At 44.2% G+C, this 19,131-nt stretch overlaps 1 protein-coding gene across 1 annotated transcript; it reads right to left on the bottom strand.

Moving 5' to 3' along the window:
- Positions 1-755: 755 nt before the first annotated feature.
- Positions 756-18,182, bottom strand: MCM10 (minichromosome maintenance complex component 10). The gene is made up of 19 exons (XM_010290139.1): positions 18,176-18,182; positions 17,037-17,357; positions 16,154-16,258; positions 15,437-15,571; positions 14,736-14,910; positions 13,764-13,929; positions 12,636-12,803; positions 11,096-11,212; positions 9,538-9,737; positions 8,435-8,535; positions 7,298-7,393; positions 7,076-7,193; positions 5,919-6,147; positions 4,197-4,356; positions 3,410-3,528; positions 2,401-2,514; positions 1,481-1,626; positions 1,223-1,265; positions 756-839 (listed from the first exon to the last, which is right to left on the bottom strand). The coding sequence occupies exons 1-19, from the start codon at positions 18,180-18,182 to the stop codon at positions 756-758; spliced, it is 2,604 nt and encodes an 867-aa protein (XP_010288441.1).
- Positions 18,183-19,131: the final 949 nt, after the last annotated feature.

The raw sequence follows: 19,131 nt of genomic DNA, 5'->3' as shown, positions 1-19,131 counted from the left end.
AGGAGCTGCAGGTTTGTAGCTGTAAAGGTGCTGTAGTGTGGATAGTGCTGGGAAGCCAGTATAAGCTGTGTGATAAGAAAAGGGCTTTCAGAAGAGCTCCCGCTAGTCTGCAGTGTGAACACTGCTAGTTCGCAATGCCAAAGCCACTGAAGGGTTTTGAACACATAAGCCAAGGAGACAACTCAGAAACTGTTTGACATCTGTTCTTATGGGTAAAAGCAAGTAATTGTGGAGCCAATGAAGACTTCTCTACGGCTACAACCCTCTTGCATCCCTTTTTGGCCAACAGCTGAAAAACCTTGACAGGCTGGCATTTACGCACTGCAGTATTAACTTCACAAGTGCTTATGCAGTATACAGGCCATCCCAGTTCATGATGATTTGTTACTTAAAGTTCTGGTGAGGTCATTCTACATCAGCCATTCAACATAAATTATGGGATCCATAGGGGTTTCTTGGTACAAATTCCTCTCTAGCTGTCTTTTTCCTAGGTTAAATCTTGTAAACAAGTTGTTAGTAAGAAAGAACAGGCATGAATGTGTATTTCACAGCCTTATTCAGTCAATTTTAAAAAGATCAAAGCTTAATATCCATGCAGTGGCCTGGTGGAGACTTTGTGGATGTCCTTCTCATCAGGAATTGACTCCCCTGCTCATTCATCTGCAAAACCAGAATCGTCTTGGCATTCCAGTAAATAAATGTGCGGTTTAGATGCAGAAATCCATCCTTATGTTGTGAAAAAAGTTAACTCCAGGTCACTTAAGACTGTTGAGAAATTTTGGTTGTTCCTCCCCTCTTGGTAAAAGTGTTTCTCCACCAATCTTCGGACCCTTTTTCTCCTAGAAACATGAACCATAGAGAAAAGAAGTTAAACATGTGGCAAGATGTCTCCCAAACATTTTTTTTGACACAAGCTGTGGTAGGGCTAAATTATCTGATTAAATATTGACAGACACTCTAGGAAACGTAACATTCTGAACTCTTACAACTTTGGTCAAAAGCAAATTCCCCACAGTTTAATAAAACAAAGCTTCAAGATCAGAAAGCAAGAAGAGAAGGTCCATTAAAACACAGCCTGAAGGTACCTGTATGTACCTGACAAAATGCAGAGCTGCTTGGTTTTGCCAGGAGCTTGTAAGGGCACTGAAGCAAAGCGTGGGATAAAAGTACAAAGAGAAGCAAACAGAGCTGAGGTGCTCAGAAACTGCTGGCTCACACTTACCTTTAGCATCCCATCTCGCTCCCACTTGAAGAGGCCACAGGTACTGAAAGATGAAGATGGCAGGTGAGGACCACTGTGGTGCGTGTTTGCCACACAGCATGAGGGGGTCCAAAACTAGACCAACACCTTTCCCACACTGCTTTTAGCACAAAGGCTACCGTTCCCGTTTTAGGACATGGTTATGCAACTCCCCACACATTACTTGTGAATGGACAGTACAAAAGCCCCAGTCACTGTTTCACAAGGCTCGTTTCTTACCTGCAGGGTTTTTTTGGGAGCCTGTCCAGGGAAATAGCTCGGTTTCCACAAGGACATTTGAAAAATCGCTTGATGGCATCATGACAGTGGTAGTCGTGGTTATCCTGCACACAAGTCTCCAGAGGCTTGAAATAGGTGTAATTACACTGTCAGGGAGGAGAAAGAGAGCTGTGAGTGCTTCACTGGTGTGTGAGACCTCTTCTGTGCGTTGGTGATGGCTGAACATCCACGGGAAAGCACCTCTGTCTTCTCCCAACCTGAGGAGCCCACCAGGCCTGAAAGATCATTGCCCCAGGCTTTGTCACTGCTCCTTCTAATGCCATCCTGCCCTCTTTGCCAGCACCCTGTGGCCCTGCTTCCAGCACCTCATGGGGCACACAGTGGCCCTCTGTGCAGCCCCAAAACAGATAGGAAAGCCCAGCAGGAGCTAAAACTCTGGGAATGGGAGTTAACTCCTCCCTTCCTCTCAGCACGTTTAGGATGGTAACAAAGCTCCACTCCTCCTCCTCATGGGAAAGTCCCTGGAAATGCAGATAGAGGAATCCCATCCAGTGTTATGTTTTCAAGGCACTTTGCTTATTTTGTCATCCAGTACGGGGAACTGAGGGTCCTGGTACAAAGCACTTCAGAAGAAACTGATAAATATTTTCAGGACACCAACACCCCAGGAACCCACTGGCATAAACATCAAGTTGAGGTGTTCAGCACAGCAATAAAGCCTGCCTCGCCAGTGTCTTCACATTACTTAGTGCATGGGCTGCTCTCAGCAACAGTCACAAGGAATGAAACTGTCTCCATTTGATGCGTGCACAGGACTATGGCCAAGAGTGACTAATGGGGACTCTGCAGGATGGTCCAGCACCACTTTGTACAATCCATGCCCCACTCCCCTGCTCTCAGGCTGGCTCCCCTTCACTCACTGTTTTACATGTCACAACTCGACATTTCATTTCTTTAATGCTTCTCATCTTCTCTTCCATTTCTTCCTTTTTCACCAGGGGCTGAAAGTATTGCTCCTGCAGCTCAGCCTCAGCCTGTAGGGGCACACAAAGAAGGTTTTGTGGGGAGACAAATAGGAGAAGCCTAAAATGTCCCTAAAAAGGCCCATAAATGGCCTTAGGGAAAATTACTACCAGGCATGCTTCAAGTAGACTGCAATCTGTGAGCCAGAGAAACACCGAATATCTCTTGCTTCAAAAAAATCCATATAGTGCACGTGCTGTGTGTCAGCAACACTGAAATGAGCCACCTCTGAGATGTATGAGTGGGAGGGTTCAACAGTAGCATGTACTACTGAAATAAGCACATACCTACGAGGACAGTGCAGGGAGAGGTCAGGTAGGCAGATGTAATGAATGGAATTTGTACTTAGCCAAAATATTTCTCTTCAGAAGACCTTAAAACAACTAGAACTTCATACCAATATAACGTGTCCAAAACAAGAGCCCTATGCCACTGGAGGTGCCTGGGAACATGCTCAGCAAAAATGCCGATGGAAGAAACCCAACCTCTTAGCTCTTCAGGGCAACTGCTGGCATTTCACATACTCCACAACCTACATGGGTCCCAGATGAAGGTGGCAGCTGTCTTTATGTGGCCAAGATGTCAAGAAATTAGGGACAAAATAAGCACATGGCTAATTTGGTTTTAAGACAGAAGAGTTTCTTTGATCATCCACTAACTGGGAAGCTTCACTGATTCTTCCGAATACAGCAAAAAAACCAATGGCAACTTGACCTTACCATGGCTATGGCAATAATACTGACTGGCAGGCACTGTGCCCTGTGTGCTCAAGCCCGAACCCTACCCATCAGGACAATTTGGTGCCTGTTACATGTTTAGGTGCCTGCTTCTTGCTGAAATCATTATGAGGAGTCCAGACAGCTCCCCAGTTCTGAGCCCTCTGTCATGGCTGGATTGAGGCCATACCTCTTTCAGGACATCTGTGTGCTTGGACTTGGCATTCAGGATTTTCTGGAACTCTTCTGACTGCAGATAGGCCAGCTGCTCACGTCGTTTCTTTTGGGAAGGCTCCAGTTCATCCATATCTAGGAAGACAAAAAGGCTCAGTCCTACAGAGACCAAGGTTGTGATCTCTAAGCATGATCGCTGCAGGAGATTTTGGAAGTCTCAGGTCTCTCAGACAGATGTTCAGGCCAAACAGCAGCCTTTCATAGTTCAGGAGATCATGACGCCAAGTTCAAATATGGCTTCAGAAAAAATAAAAGCATTTTTTTAAATAACATTGCATCTTCTCTCAAAGTACCGTACTAGGAATTTTCACGTTACTCCCAGGGGAGAGAGTGGCGTTGCCTCCCTGACTGACGGAGAAGCTTTAAAGGGAAGTAAGAAATTAATTCAAGATCACACAGTAAATCACCAGCAGGCAAACTCAAGTTCCCACAGAAAATTCAAATACCTTCACAGGTGGGACTATTTCTTGGTTTCCCTTGGTTAAGTCAGCCATGTATTGCAGGTGCTCAAGTACCATAGGAGAGGGAACAGAGATGAGGACAGGGAGCTATCAGAGGTTACATCTCACACTTTCCACGGGGTTAGAGATTTTTTAGCATTTGCAACAAACCCTTTAAGTTCTAAACAGACCTAACTTGGCCTCTCTTTGGCACAGCAATTAAGTCCTTAACCCAGCAACTAGTGCTCTGTTAATCAGGACATAAGCGTATTTTTTTCTATTTGAGAAGCTAACATTACATACCATTCTCTGCTTCTGTACCTTGTGTCTGAGCAACATTTTTCTCAACTCGTTCAACAATTTCTAGGACATCATCAACATCAGCTCTTTTTCTCTTGACACTGTTCGGGTCAGTTTTAGCAAGAATCTGGCCTTTTGCTCGTAGTCGGTGTATTGCAGCCAGCTAGAAAACAGGAAAGAGCAGTGAATGTGTTGGTGACAAGTCTGGATCCCATGTTCCTACTTCCAGAAGTAGCAGAGGAAAGTCTGTCAAACAGACGAGACAAGATCCACTGACCTGAACATAGAGCTGGCTGAAGAGAGGCCCAACAAAATTCCCAGCTCTGATGTACATTTAATTTACCACATCACCCAACCTCTTGTGACTTCCCAAACCATAAAAATCACTCCTCTGGGGGTGTTACCAGGCTTGATATCTCTGCAGCTGTGCTTTAACTGCACAAATCAGTCTGTTTCCCAGAGGAATCAAATCACTTGAGATTTCTGCATAAATTGGGAATAATTGTGAACTAATAGAAAACCGCGCACAACTATTCCTTTCCATACTCCCAAAAATGTTAAGACTCCTTCACCCTTGCTGGAACAGAAAAGGTTCTTTGACAAATATGGGAACAGATTTATGCCAAGGGAAGATGCAGTCTGTTCTGGCTAGACACCAAACTTGTCCAAACCCATGGCACAACATGGCTAAACCAGTTTATTTTCCTGTTGCTTACCTGGCAGACAGAAAACACCCACAATACCTGGCACTAGCAATGCCAAAGAACAAACATGCACAGTTTAGCACTCCAGGGATTTTCAGCACAAATCCCCTGCCCCTTCCCAGCACTTAAGGGTTTCGATGCTCATGAAACAATCAATAGCAACAGGCTTTGCTCTCCTTTCTTCTGTAAAAATCACTTCAGCCCCTCCCATCCTGGCCCAGGACCTATCCACAACCTGGTGCATTAAGGTGTCCCAAACAACCAAAACAAAAGAGCAGCCACTGGTGGACAGAGAAGCTCTGTCCCACCTGTGTGAAGAACAGAGTAGGACAGCCACATGGCTACTCCAAACTGCTCTCCAAAGGCATAGGTTGCCCAGCGGCTGGACAGACTATGTCAGGTCATGAAGAACAGAGTCAGTTCTACCCAGAGAAGCTGCCAGCATGCATAAAGAAGTGTTTCTTCACCAAAAAGCTTAGCATCAGGTCCATGACTTAAATGAGATGTCCTATCTCCCCATCTGCTTTTCCCCAGTCTCATCCCAAGAGGCTGCTCTGTCCCCTGTCCATGCCCAATTAGCATTTACTGAAATTGCCAGTTGTGTCAGCAGCTTCAGTGATGCTTGCCTTCAGAGAAAATCAAGAGTGGGCTCATAAGCATCACACACGAGACAGATCGTAACAACTCAATTCTGACCAATTCAGGTGGATTATGAACAAGCAAGGGACACCAGCTCCTGTGGTTAAATGTCACACATACAGGCCCCTCTTTAGCAGCTGTTCCGCTGGTCTGGAGGTTGACTAGAGGCAAGGTGGTAGCACGGACCTTGGTACTTACAGCTGTCAGGAACTGCAGGTTTCTTCTGTACTGTAATATAGGCCAGTCTGACCCCACAAACCAGAAACTTCACCAGCATCAGAACTGAGCTGGCCTAATCTTATCAAAGACTCCTCTACTACCACAAACCACACTTCCCTTAACGTCCCCTTCTTAATACTTAAAAGATTCAAAGAGCTGTTACCTTTTTGGCTTCTGCCAAGCTGTCTAGCTTTGGTGTGGGAGGTGGAGACCCATCAAAGAAGAGGATATCTTCTCCTTCTGAGAAGCCTGTGCCCAGCCTGGGCCTCTGAGGAACTGACATTTTTGCAGCTTTGGGAAACTCTGCCCCAGGCACTGGGGAATGAAGTGAGGATTGTCTGGAGGAGGACGGGAGAGCAGGGCTGCCAGCTTTACTTGTGTTCTGCAGAAACCTTGTAAGACAAGAACAATCCATTGAAATAAGGACACAAGCCAGAGAGACAGAACTGTTTGAGAAACAGATAGGAATAGAAGGGATGTAGACTGTGATTTCTCATTAACTGGCCTTTTATCGCTAGAAAAACATGCAGCAATTTAGGCATTCAGGAGCATAAAACAAGACTGGTAAAGAACACACCAGGTCAGTGAAATCAAGAGTGACTTGAAGTCACCAGGAGTGAACAACCAATTGCTTTCAAAACTAAGATCAGGAAGAAGCAGCAAATGAAGCTGGAAAGTGGGAACTGAAAGCACTTGGAAAAATGGGCTTCTCTGCAGAACAGGTAGTTAAGCAGTAGGACTCCTTGTCACAGGAGTCACATAAATGTTTAGGTTTACACAGGTCACACTGGAGGTTGCACAGGTTCATGAGGAAAAAAAATCCCTTCAGAGATACTGTAACAGACACCACCTTCAGCTTGGAAACACCCTGAAATACACAGTTGTAGGCTGGAAGAGTATTTGGGGGAAATACCATCATGATTGTGCCTAGTCTTATCATTCTCCTTCAGGTTCTGTTTTGGCTCCTGTTGAGCCTTTTGAGGCTGCTTGGCTGTGCCAATCTCAGTCTCACCCAAGGTGGCCCTAATGAGGTGGTTCTTAGGTTTGTTAACAAGATACGCACAAAACACTTGCCAAATGTTAAAGTTCAAAAGAACCCTGCAAGCCAGCCACAAAGAGAACCAGGAACCCGAGTTTCCTACTCTAATCAGTCTCTTCCCATCATGCCTTCCAGTTGCTGGGCACTGTGCTGGAGCATTTGGTTCTGCACTGAATACAGGGATATTTCTATTTAATTTTATTAAAACAGCAAAACACCTCCACAGTTATACTTAGGGCCACAATAACAGAACCCTTCCTCTGAAAGTCAGGATGTATTACCGCCTCTGAATCTCTTCAGATCGCTTTTTTCTGGCCTCCAGCAATTTCTGTTTCTGTTGCTTGAGCAGTGCTGAAGCAGAGACAGACTGGAAATTGGCCCCTTGCTTCTTTTCAACATCTGGGGAAAATCCAAAACAAAATAAAAAGCCACTAATGTTTGCTCAGAAGGAGCTTGAGTGTTTTCAGGAGTGGGTTTTCCTTCAGGCAAAAGGACAATAATACCTGCTTTGGTCCAGTGTTTGCAGAGGTTGCGTGCTCCAAAGGTTGGCTGTGCCAGCAGTTCCTTGAATTCCTCAGAACACTGCATGGGTCTCTTTGCTGCAACTGGAACGGAAGAGGCAGAAATACAACAGATTTGGAGCCAGTAAGGGAAGCAGGCCTGGCTTTAGAGATGTAGAATAGTCTAGGTCAGAGGAATAAACCCCTGCAGGTCACCTGAGTGATCACCCCCCGCAAAGCAAGGCCAACTTCTATGCTATATTTGGTTGTGCAAGGCCTTGTGTCCTCACAGAAGACATCACAAAGACATTTCTACCCCTTCAGCAATTTCATCGTACAGTCAGCTCCCCACCAACCTTGGCTGTCTGTGGTGCTCCCACCGTTCCCATTTTTAGAACACGCAAAAGCCCTGCAGCCACCACATTTTATCTATGGAGAATTAAGAACAGCTAAAGGCTAGAGACAGGACACACACTATATTGTCTGAAACGGAGGCAACTGAGGGAACTGAAGGATGTGAATAAGACATCTAAGTGGCATCTAGAGCATGTAGTTTGAATAATCTGTCATCTACTCTCAACTGAGCATAAAGAGGGTGTAATATTAAGTGCTTTACAGAAACGAAATGGAGGCAGAGAAGATCGGTGACATCCCAAAGGCTATGGAAGGAACATGCTTTGAAGATCACAAAAGAAAACCACTAGAAACAGGCTGGAGGTCCCCTGCATTGCAGACCTGACTGATTTATACTTAGTATTCCTTGGAAGTTTTCAAGACTGACAGAAGTAATTTATTTTAATCAAATAAAATAAATTCTCTGGTTCAAAGTTCTAAAAACTTCCAATTCCCATTAATCTGGCAAAGATCTTCTGTCACTGTCCAAAGACAGAACAGGAGACTTAATTCAGGGGCACTGATGAAAAAAAGATGCATGGAGCTACACGGTTGCTTAGTTACATTTGCCTTGCAGCTGTGATCTCAAGAGGGAAGAGGAGTTTTGATCAATTGAGAAAGCAGCCTGCAAACGGCTATCTCTGTGGCAAACCAATTCCCAGACTCATTCAGTGAGTCACAGGGTCCTGGGACACATCTACATATCAAGCTGGAAATATCTGGAGGGCGAAGAGACTACATAGGTACCAATTTTCTGCCTGGTTTCCTGGACAATTGCATCAACTCCCCTCACAACCAGATTGGAGAGAGTGGTTTGAATCTTCCTTTTCGGCACTGCAGCTGCTGCACTGGAAAGAGGAAACAAAACCAGAACATCAGAATTTTCCCACGCTTAGAGCAAGGACGGGAGCTTGAACACTAGCCCAGTGCATCAACAAAATTCCAACCACCCTTTGTTTAATCCAAACTGGTACCTCTCTGCTGTCATCTGTCTTTGGGATCTAAAATGTGTCTGAATCTAAATGCTAGCACAATGTTTAGATCTCCCATTTCTCCCTGGGTTGAGATATATATTTCCTATGCATTGAGAGAACCCTAAACACAGGTCATGGCTAAGCCTTGCTCGCAGTTAGTTCCAGGGATGGAGAGGAGGTTGGAATTGCTTCATTACTGTGGAGTGACATCAGTTATCAGAGGGCAGTGGTAAGGAGGAAAGCTGTCTGCAAGCACAGGGCTCGATCCAGCTGTGACTCAAGTCTTTCCACAGCTGTCTGCAATGGGATTTGGATGAAGGACCTGACCCCTCCGTGTTAGTTATGAGACACATACTGATTACTGACCTTGGTTGCATAACAATACGCAGGGTGTACTACTGTCATTTTATTAACACATGGTGATACTCTATCATTTCAGTCAAGGAAGAAAGGAGGAGGAAATACAGAATACACTGACACTGAACCTGGGATTAAATCCAATGAGCCATAACAAAATACAGTAAGGGAATGGCACTGAAAAATACTCATCTCAGACTCAAATGCTTGGGATCTCATGAAAAAGTTAATTTAATCTACTGAAACACAGTGCTGCCTGGCTTCACAACACAGTATTAATTTAGAGGTAAAAACACCCCTTACCACGTCTTAGCATTGACCATTAAAATTTTCCTATCAAACAGCATCCCATGAAGCCAGGATTACACCAAACGGGGGGCATTTATTCCTATTTGGTGAATGTAGTTATGTCAAAGGGATCTATAACTAAATAGACCCCCCTAGAGATAGCTTCAGGCTCACTTGTATATGGGATGGAACTTCAGTTCAAAAGTAAGGAAAATAAGTGGTTTATCTTACACTGAGGCTGCATATGCTGCTGAAGAGACACCTCCATAGTAAAATCCATCCTGACACAGCCTCTCCTTCAAACTGGGATTTTTCCGACCAACTTTTTTGGGAATGCGGCCACCAGAGAAGGTGGACTGCAGATCTGCCCGCTTCGAGCTGAGCTTCTTGTACTGGGATTGTATATGATACTGACAATATTCACAGTCGTTCTGAAAAGAAACGAGAGAAGCCTGTTGCAGAACACGAGCGATTATAATTTACTTCACTCCCCTCACCTACACGCATCCTTCTATGGCTAAATTGAAGTAACATCTCTATTGTAGTACTCCAGCATTTGACCAACTCAGCAAACATATGCCCACATTCCAGCAATGAAAAATAAAACTAAAATTGCCCAAACTAATCACTGGAAAAAAAAACTGTGTGTCAACTTCCTTCATCCCAGGAATTTTAAGGCCATTCCTTGGCCCAAGTCACCTCATGTCCCAGGTCCTCTTGCTCACATTCTGTACTCTTGACTCTGAACTGCACACAATTTTCTTACTGGTATGAACACAAAGGAAAACTAACACTGGAGCAAGGTATTTCATGCACTCATTTCAAATTAATTCATCAGTTTTCAGTGTCAATCTGAGGGTTTAGAACTGAAGATAGTGAGCCTGCCAGTCAGAGACAGCAGTGCCATAAATACACTCACTCAGGGTGTCCTTTAACATCAGACAGCAAATTCCTTCATGAGGTTCTTCTGCCAGACAGCCTCCATCTATGGTCTGTTCCAGGTGGCACTGGAACGTCTGACATTGAGAGCCCTGTGCAGAGCCACCTCCTGGAGTAGGTCTGCAATCACAGCCTTGTTTTGCTACAAGTACCTTCTGTATTTGTCTTCCTCCACTCCACACACTTTGAGTTCCTCCCCAGGTCATCATTCCTTCATTTTCTCTCTTCCTTCTAACTGCTACCCTACCAACTATAACCCTTCCAACTTAGACAAGGTTCCTTTCAGGTATCATAACATCACTATAGCCATAGTGAAGTGACATAATCCACAAGTCCTTTAAACTAGTACAAATCAGTACTGTCCCTAAAAGGAGAATCCCAAACACCTTTTTCCTTTCATCTCTAGTGCCCCACATTCAGGTATAAACTTTCTGGCAGCTTGCAGGCATGCTGGACCAGGGAACTCATTGGGTTAAAATGATCTCCAAAACCCAAAAACATTCCCAAGAAAAACCTCCTATTGTTTTACCTTGGATAAGTTCTTTAGCGCAGTGCATAGAAGCTTGCAGCGGCACAAAGGAGAGTGAAAGGGTGTGGCAATGGTGACAGTAATGGGTCAAGACCATCTCTTTTCACTGCAGCACCGGCTTTGCATTTAGGGAACTACCGTGCTGCTGCTACAGTGCCACCACAGCAGCTCCTCCTCTGGGTTTCATTTCTGTTTCTCCACCCACTTCAGTTAGTTGCAAGTCAAGATCCAGAAACAAGTCAGAGTCGGAGCATCAGTACAAAACCAGCACCCAGATTTTTACCAACGCCTTAAGGATGTCCTAACTACTGAGATACAGACCAGGTTCACGATCTGTGCGCAAGGATCACCGTTCTTCTTCCTGGCTTTGCAGGTGCCCATGTCCAGAGCTTCACCCATGAGGAGGATCTTCTGGGGATGGTCAACAGACAAACACACCTAGAAAGAAATCGGAACATGCTTTCAGGAGGACTGGATGGGCTTCTCTCTAGATACCACTAGTTTGGCTTTGGTCCAGTTTGGTACCTCTGGTATTAACAATGCAGTTTTAAAATGCAGGTCTAGTTTAAGAAAGCCACATATCCTGTTCAAATTGAGAAAACACTCAGTTAAAAAGAAAAAAGTTAATTTCTTTCTCACAAAGAGAGGAAAGATGTTGCATTTCTATGTTCAGAGCCTCAGGAAGCCAAGGGCCAGCAAAGACAGATCTAACTGTGCTATTAATGATGGTTCTGTACAACTGCTTGGCTCTGACGCCACCACGGCCACAATATTCGGCAGTGGATGGAAGAGGAGATGGGCTCAGAGCTCTCTGTCCCTCTCCATATGTCCAGGCACAATCAAAACTGACTCCTGTGGTTAAAAAAAAAAAAAAAAAAAAAAAGTGTGTCTACTTCACATAACCAAAGATACTAGGAATTGTGTTTGTAGGTAAGAAATACATTGAGAAGTCAGTTTTAATGTAGTTCCAAATGTGTACATTCTAGCTAAGAAGAACCACTCTTAACAGTTAAATACAGCCCTTACACTAAATCTGGTATGCCTTTTGACTCACCAGTAGGACTTTCTACTGCTTATTCATGTTAATTTAAGCGATTATATAGCTTAATAGACAATTAATGAGATTCTTAATTTTTCCATTTGGAGAATTTAAAATGCAGAACACATCACCAGCTACTAGATTGCAATTCCCCTTGACAGAAGTCAGTAAAAACGGTTTGCATTCCAGTGTAATTAAAAAGATATTAAAAAAAATAATTTATTAGAAAAATGAAGCCACCTTAAATGTTTTGCTACATAAAGAAAAGTAATTAATCTTGTTCTGCATTTATAAGTAATTGATTAAACAAGTGAAATACTATGTATCAACTTACTATACATAATACTTCGTTTGTTTAATAAATCAAATATTGCTTCTTCTCAGTTATGATTTTGGAGCCAGGAAACATTTTACAATCACATCTCACGCTTAAATTAGAAGGGAGAAATGAGCTTCCCCACCTTTTTCAGCTTTTAGAGACCTCTTGGCTGAAACAGGCATTACACTGAAGTAGCTGAATAAACTGAAATGAAATAGCACACCCTACATCTGTGGAAGAGCCAACTGCTACCGAGAACAGATTAAACACTTGAATAAACTCCGGTTTTAGAAGCTTAATAGGACTTCTTGAAGTTCAGTCTTCCAGAAGGCCAGGAGCAAATACACACCACGCAAATAACTGAATGCAATTCAAACTGTTTAGGCAGACTGCTGTAATTTCAGCCTTAACATGTGTTACAAAGCTAAATCTCAAGCAGATATGAAAAGGTTCAGCTATGAGTTTTTATCTGCAGCTGATGGGCAAGTGAAAAATCCTCTCACCTCATCTGAGCCTTCCTTAGGTTTCATAGGATTAGCATTGAGCAGCCCGATGACCGTGCCTTGATCTGTCTTCCAGTGCTCTTTGTGGACATCACCAAACAAGAAGAGTGAGACACACTGATTGAGATCCCGTAGGTCGTTCAGCCGCCAGATACTGAAAGTTCTGCCCTGGAACAGATATTTTTTTCCTTTCAGCTCTCAGCATGGGGACACTGACTGCATCCCCTCTTGCTGTTGCTTTTAAAGAGTTATTCTGATTTGTTTTTTCCCTGGGTTTCCCTGATTCAGAAAAGCATGATTTGTAACCTTAGTAGAGGTTAAATAAAATATCTGCAGCCATTTCTGGGATTCTTAAAGGCCAAAATGGCAAAACAATAACTGCTATCACCGATCTTCCTGATATTAAAGCTGGACAGCACTCTTGCTGGCTGAATAAAAATGTTTTTACCCCACTGAACAAATAAAACCAAGGCATATCCAGATCTCTGTTTCATCAATGACTTTCTAGAGGACGTAAGAAATTTGTCATGTTGAGGGTGGTGAAACCCTGGCACAGGTTGCCCAGAGAGGTGGTAGATGCCCCACCCCTGGAAACATCCCAGGTCAGGTTGGATGGGGCTCTGAGCAACCTGCTCTAGTTGCAGATGTCCCTGCTCATGGCAGGGGGGTTGGACTAGATGGCCTTTAAAGGTCCCTTCCAGCCCAACGGTTCTATGATTCTGTGTACACCATATAGGACAGAATGACCTCTAGGGAAATGATGGAAGCAGAATGTGGTGGCACATTTAAAACAAGAGGGCTGACTAGGAAGACTGAGAGTCACAGTTCTTTTTTCCACACTGGCATTTAACATGTAACAATGGATTAACAGATTTAGACAGATTTATGCCATGGCTACATTTCTTACCTTAGTCTCTGGGACACTTGCACCAGACAAGCTAAGGACTTACCCTGAGGACTAAAAGCAGCATTTCTGCATGAAACCAGAGAAGACAAGATCTTTAACATAGTAGCTTTTCATGAACTACATGGACCTGGCTGATTTAAGTTGAAAACCTAACTAGTTTCTCAGGAAAGAAGACCAGCATGTCACTTGGACTGAGCAAGGGATACAACAAAGTTACTTACATTATTTGCGCTCTGAGGAGTGACCTTCTTCACTATGACTCCAAATGTTACCCAGTCTATTTCCTCCAGATTTTCTGCAGCAAGCTTGCTCTTCAGCTGGGACAGTCGGATGAGCTTCCGGTTAGCCATCTTCCTGTCCATTTCAGCCGATGAAACCCGGGGTTTTCTAGATCAAGCAAAAGCATGTAAAAGAGAACACATCCATTGGCATAAATGGACAGAGACAAGCAAAACCATCCAGCATTCTCCTGGGGAGACTATGTCTCTGCAAAATGCCTCTGTGCCTTATTTCATGCCAAGTTCACTTGAAACAAAACCCCTCAGGACACTGTACAAATATCAGAAAGCTACTCATCATGCTGGTTTTTGTCCAAATAGCTGCACTGCAACTTAGCCCCGAGCCTGCATTAATTCTGCTCATTTCAGGAATGACTGAGTACGACTGACTGAGCACGGTTTGGAAATCCAGCATGGTTTCTGGTGAGGAATGACACCGTGAGTATTCAGAGACCTCTTGTGGCCACATCGAGTACGGGGATCGCGAGTAGCTGCCGAGGCTTCTCAGTATGGAGCAAAATCTGCTCAACTGGAGGACAGTTGGGCTTTGCACACGCCCACTGCTTCCCTCCTCCACCACTGAAGACAGCCCAGGGAAGGCAGCACTCATAAAATGATAGCTTTTTTTGTGAGAAAAGAGCAAAGGTGAAAATAATATTAGAAAAATGGTACTAAGCCAAAAGTCAGTCACCTATTTACTGACCAGCCAGCCAATGCTGTGGCTTTGTGTCACATCCCCTAATGACAATTAACTAATCTGACACGGTTAAACGATGTATATACAACAAATCAGAAATCCAGTCCTTCACACACCACTTGTATAACTAGCATCACAGGACGTTGGACTAACTGCTTTTTCTCTCCCATTACTGGAAGGTGATGTCCCCAGACAGAGCTCAGTGCTGGGCTGCTGACCTTAATCTGAGTCCTGAGAAGGTTTCCACAGACACTGGCTGAGTTGTTGCACTGAAGCACGTAGGCATGTGAGGAGTCTTCTCTCTGGTCACCTTACTGGGTGTGTTCCCTGCAGCGGACTTGAGAGGCTGGAACGCCAGACTGAGGACTTGCCGTGGAGGAAGAGTCTTGTTCTCTTTAGCAGGGAAAAAAGGCAAGAAAAAAAAATCTTGATAATGAAAGAAAACTTCTAAATAAAAATAACACTAACTTACACCTGACCCGACAGGAGTTTAATATAACACACTTAGGAAAAAGGTGTAAAACTGTCTTATTTGTACTGAACCAGTCTCCCAGTCAGCTGGGAACTAACTGACAGCTCCAGATCAGTCACATGTTAACTCAAGCAATGAGTTCTGCCTGGTAAGGAGCTTCCCAGAACAGCTTTCATCTTCCAGGCAAGCTAAACTGAAGGACACACAGATGCAAGCCAGACTGCTGTCAGTGTCAAAGTTAACCGCAGTAGCACAGAGCATAGCATCCATTGCAAAGAATGCAATAATTAACTCCGTAGTGAGCTCTGTTCCACTGTGACCAGGCTGCTACTGGTGCACTGACTAGCGTAAAACTAACCTGGATGTGTCTACACTGCTGCTGTGAACTAGACAGGCTTTCTACAAAAGTCCAGTGTGTTTCAGTGAAAGGGAGACTGAGAACAGTACCTGCTGAGGATGCCTTTGATTTCTGGATTCCTCGTTTGGCTGGTGGTAAAGGATTGCCCAGCTGGGCTGAGAAACATGGTGACTCTTGCAGCTTCTGAACTTTCCTTTCCTTTAAGGGTGGACAGGGAGATTTACCTGGCCAAGAAAACAAAAAGGTATTTTTGAGCTCTCAGGATCTGGACTCTAAGAACAGCTCCAACCGAAGTAATTCTCTGAATAACAAGCCCAGGTCAGGGTCCCACATAGAAACCCTTCACCTAAGTTGTCCACATCTGAAATGCAACAGCTGGAAAAGCCCCAATGATTCTTCCTCATAATGACCTAAAACTCTGGATGTCACTGAAAGCACAAAGCTGGGGAAAGTAGGAACATCCCTTTGTTTTTCAATTTTCCCATGTTGTTTCATTACTACACCCAGTGTGCTACAGCAACAATCAGCTGTATTTTCTGGGTGTACCAAAATCAGCCAGTAAGAAGGTATACTTCCAGCAGAAGACCCTGGAGCACTTCAGTCATGAAAGCTGCCCCATATAGAATCAGCCCATGATACAGATACCAAAACTGTAGCTTGTTGATTTAGTCTGTAGCTGCAGGAAACACCAGACCACCATTCCTCTTTGCTACTCAGTGCCCACTGTAGGATTATCTGGAGCCTTGCCTATAAATTGCATGTTGGTAGGCCAACAAATCAGAAACCCATATAATTAGTCTCATTACCAGGGGTTTTCTTCTCAGGGCCTGAGCTGGATTGCTGCCCAATAGCAGTCTTTTGCAACTGCTCCTGTAATGTCTTCATCTGTTCTTGCAATTTTCTCAGCTCAGCTAGGAAAGAGAGAAGAAAAAGGATAATAATGAAGACAGCGGGTAACCATTGCAAACAGGGATTTATGAGATCCCTGGAAGTCTAGCAGTTTTACCGCATCATAGGAACTTCAAGAACAAACACTTGAGCCACAATACAGCTTTACTTGAGTCTACATAGCTCACAGTGAAGGGACACTTTTCCGTAACAGCCTGGAGTTGACTTCTCTCATATCTTACTTGACCATGATATGTTCCTTGCCATGTTGCATATTTCTTTCCTACTGAATGTAAGACAACTTAAATGGCTGATGATTGCACTCCTTACTAAAAAAGAAATGCTTACAATACAACCAAATATGTGGTCTGGACACAGGAAGGCTCAGTGGACAGCTCTGCTTCCACACTGACTGGTATGGCAGAACCTCCTGCTGAATAAGTCCTGAGGGGGAAGTGATTGCTGTGCTGGTGAAAGATGGCAGGATGACAGCCCTGAAGGCTGAAGTAACATTGTTCTTCATCAGACAAGGCACAAGTACATAGGCAACCTTCTCTGTCCTGCTCACCAGAGATAGTTTAGTCTCCCTGGCTTACTTCAGTCCTGTCTGTCTTTTGGAAAAACAGGTCTGGTGAGTTTGGCCACTGAACACCAGACTTAGAAACTTTCACAAGGACTTTCTGTATTCCCCTTCTGGGCACCATCCTAAAGTGAGAAGCAGAAGGCCCTACCTTCTGCCCATTAGCTCTCTAGAGACAAGTTATATATGACAAGTCAAATAAAAGATGCTGTTACAAAAACCTTGCAGTTCTTGGTTGGTTTTCTCTTTTGCCTGGCTGGGAGCTGAAGTGGGGACAGTTTCTTCTGCCGCCTCCTCTTCCAGCAGGTCATCCACATCTCCAAACAGCGTAGCCAGGTTCTCCTTCTGTTCATCAATCATGCTGTCCTCAGCATCGACCTCCTCAGTGTAGGACGCATCATCTTCTGCATCAAAGAGCTCATCATATTCATCTGGTTCTCCCCTCTCATCCTCTGGGGCGTCTTCCTCCTCAGGAGAATTCCTCTCCTCAGTTGCCTCACTTTCTTCCAGGAGGGAGGCCAACAGATCCAAGTCATCATCAGCTAAGGCAAAAATTAAACTCAGAGTTATTTCCATCCAGTTAGAAGAAAGATACCATCCACGATACTCTAATCACAAGCTAATGATAACTGAAACTAAATCAGAGCAGCAAGTGGTATTTTTAAAAAACTACTTCAGCTTTGGCTAAAGGAAGATAGAACAGCTTCCTGTTGTCTAGTCAGATGGAAACGTGGTTGCAGACACACTCAGCTTGCAACCTAGGCTGGCTGGTCAGCAGAAAACTGGCAGGCCACTTAGCACTGGCTTTTCCTCCTATGCAGCTGCTTGTACAATAGCTGCTGTTACAAAGAAAAGCCCTGAGACCTGTAAAGGTGTAGCCAGGAGCTCTACAGAGAGACTCACACGGCTTTTGCCAACAGAAGCTGAAAAGGAAAATGCAAGGCAGGCAAGAAAGCATATTCCCACATATGCTTTGCTCAAGGAAGAGAATAGAGCAAAGAAACATGCATCAAAGGTACAAATAATGGAATAAGGAAAGTACAGAGAGAGGGATGTGGCAGACAGAGCAGAACTGAAATTCAGAATGAAATAAGAAATATATTTAGCTTTTGCTGCTCAAGAAAACACAAAACCAGGGGTCAGAGCAGCCTCACAGAAGGGTGACAACAATGAAGGCAAAGGGCAACTCAAAGGTCTCTTCAACTGAAGTCAGTGCAACATTATCTTCCCTTGCTAAAATGTTTACCAAGCTTTCTGAATAGAAAACCGTTCTTTTTTCCTTTTTTTTTTTTTTTAAACCTAATGTATTAGACAGAAAACAACTCTCCTACTGAAAGTAAAAGAGTACTTTCCCTCTTACCATCCATGGTTTCACCACGATTTCTTCAAGAGCCCCTCAAGGAAAAATATGCTCTGTTATGGGGAGAACAACACTGATACTGTTAAAATAGATATAGCTCAATTAGAAATACATGTTGTGTTCAGGCTCCTTATTTGTTGATTTGCAAACCACCCTCTTGTTTTTGTTTACAGTTGCAGATGAGGACTCCACTGAATTTAAAATCTCCATGTACATTTTCTATATCTGAAGTTTGACCTATGCTGAACTCACTGCAGCGCAAGGACATTACTTTTAGAAAAAAGCCCACAACAGACACAGATTTTAAGAAATGCCTACCATGTTCTCCTAGTAATAACCATTTCCGCCTCATCAGTCCTGCACTATAATCATAATTAGCATTTAACTAAAGCAAATCTTCTGAGAAGGATTCAGTCTTCATTTGAAAATGGAAGAAGGTAGCAGGGTTTCGTTCTCTCCTCGCAAGGCAGTTCTTATTCTTAAAAACATATATTCTACATTTCGCACAGCTCCTCCATTTCACGGGCACGTGTCCATGGAAAATAATCAGCACAGGCAACAGAAATGGCCAAGGGAGACTGGATAAGAAGTAGGGAAACCCACCGGGGACGTGCTACTCACAAACCCAAACTAACTCTGTGCTTACAGGTCTTCCTGCTGCAGAGATTTTTGTTTCGCCCATAAACTCCACTTTTAACAGTTCTCTCTTTTCTCTTGCTCCAGAATATTAATTTTCAGCAAAGAACAAAACAAAACTCAAGAGCATACAAGAGCAGCCGGGGCCTGCGGCCACCACACAGCCCCGGGCTCCGGCGGCCCTGCTGGTGACAGCGGCCCAGGGACCCACCCCGCTGCCCCTTGGCTCCTGCTGGGGGTCGCCCAGGCGAGTCACCCCGGGATCTCCCCCGCCTCCCTCCGGATGGCCCCGGCTCCCAAGGCCCAGAAGAGCTCGGCTG

This window comes from Phaethon lepturus, unplaced genomic scaffold, assembly GCF_000687285.1.
Source record: "Phaethon lepturus isolate BGI_N335 unplaced genomic scaffold, ASM68728v1 scaffold35986, whole genome shotgun sequence".
NCBI classification, from domain to species: domain Eukaryota; kingdom Metazoa; phylum Chordata; class Aves; order Phaethontiformes; family Phaethontidae; genus Phaethon; species Phaethon lepturus.
The sequence above is the reverse complement of the archived record's forward strand: the minus strand, read 5'-3'. Positions and strand labels throughout refer to the sequence as shown.

Coding starts and splice junctions, on each gene's coding strand:
- MCM10 (XM_010290139.1), bottom strand. Junction 7,194..7,297: donor CAAACACTGGACCAAAGCAG/GTATTATTGTCC, acceptor GATTTTCCCCAG/ATGTTGAAAAGAAGCAAGGG. Junction 4,357..5,918: donor GCTTGGCAGAAGCCAAAAAG/GTAACAGCTCTT, acceptor CCTGTTTTCTAG/CTGGCTGCAATACACCGACT.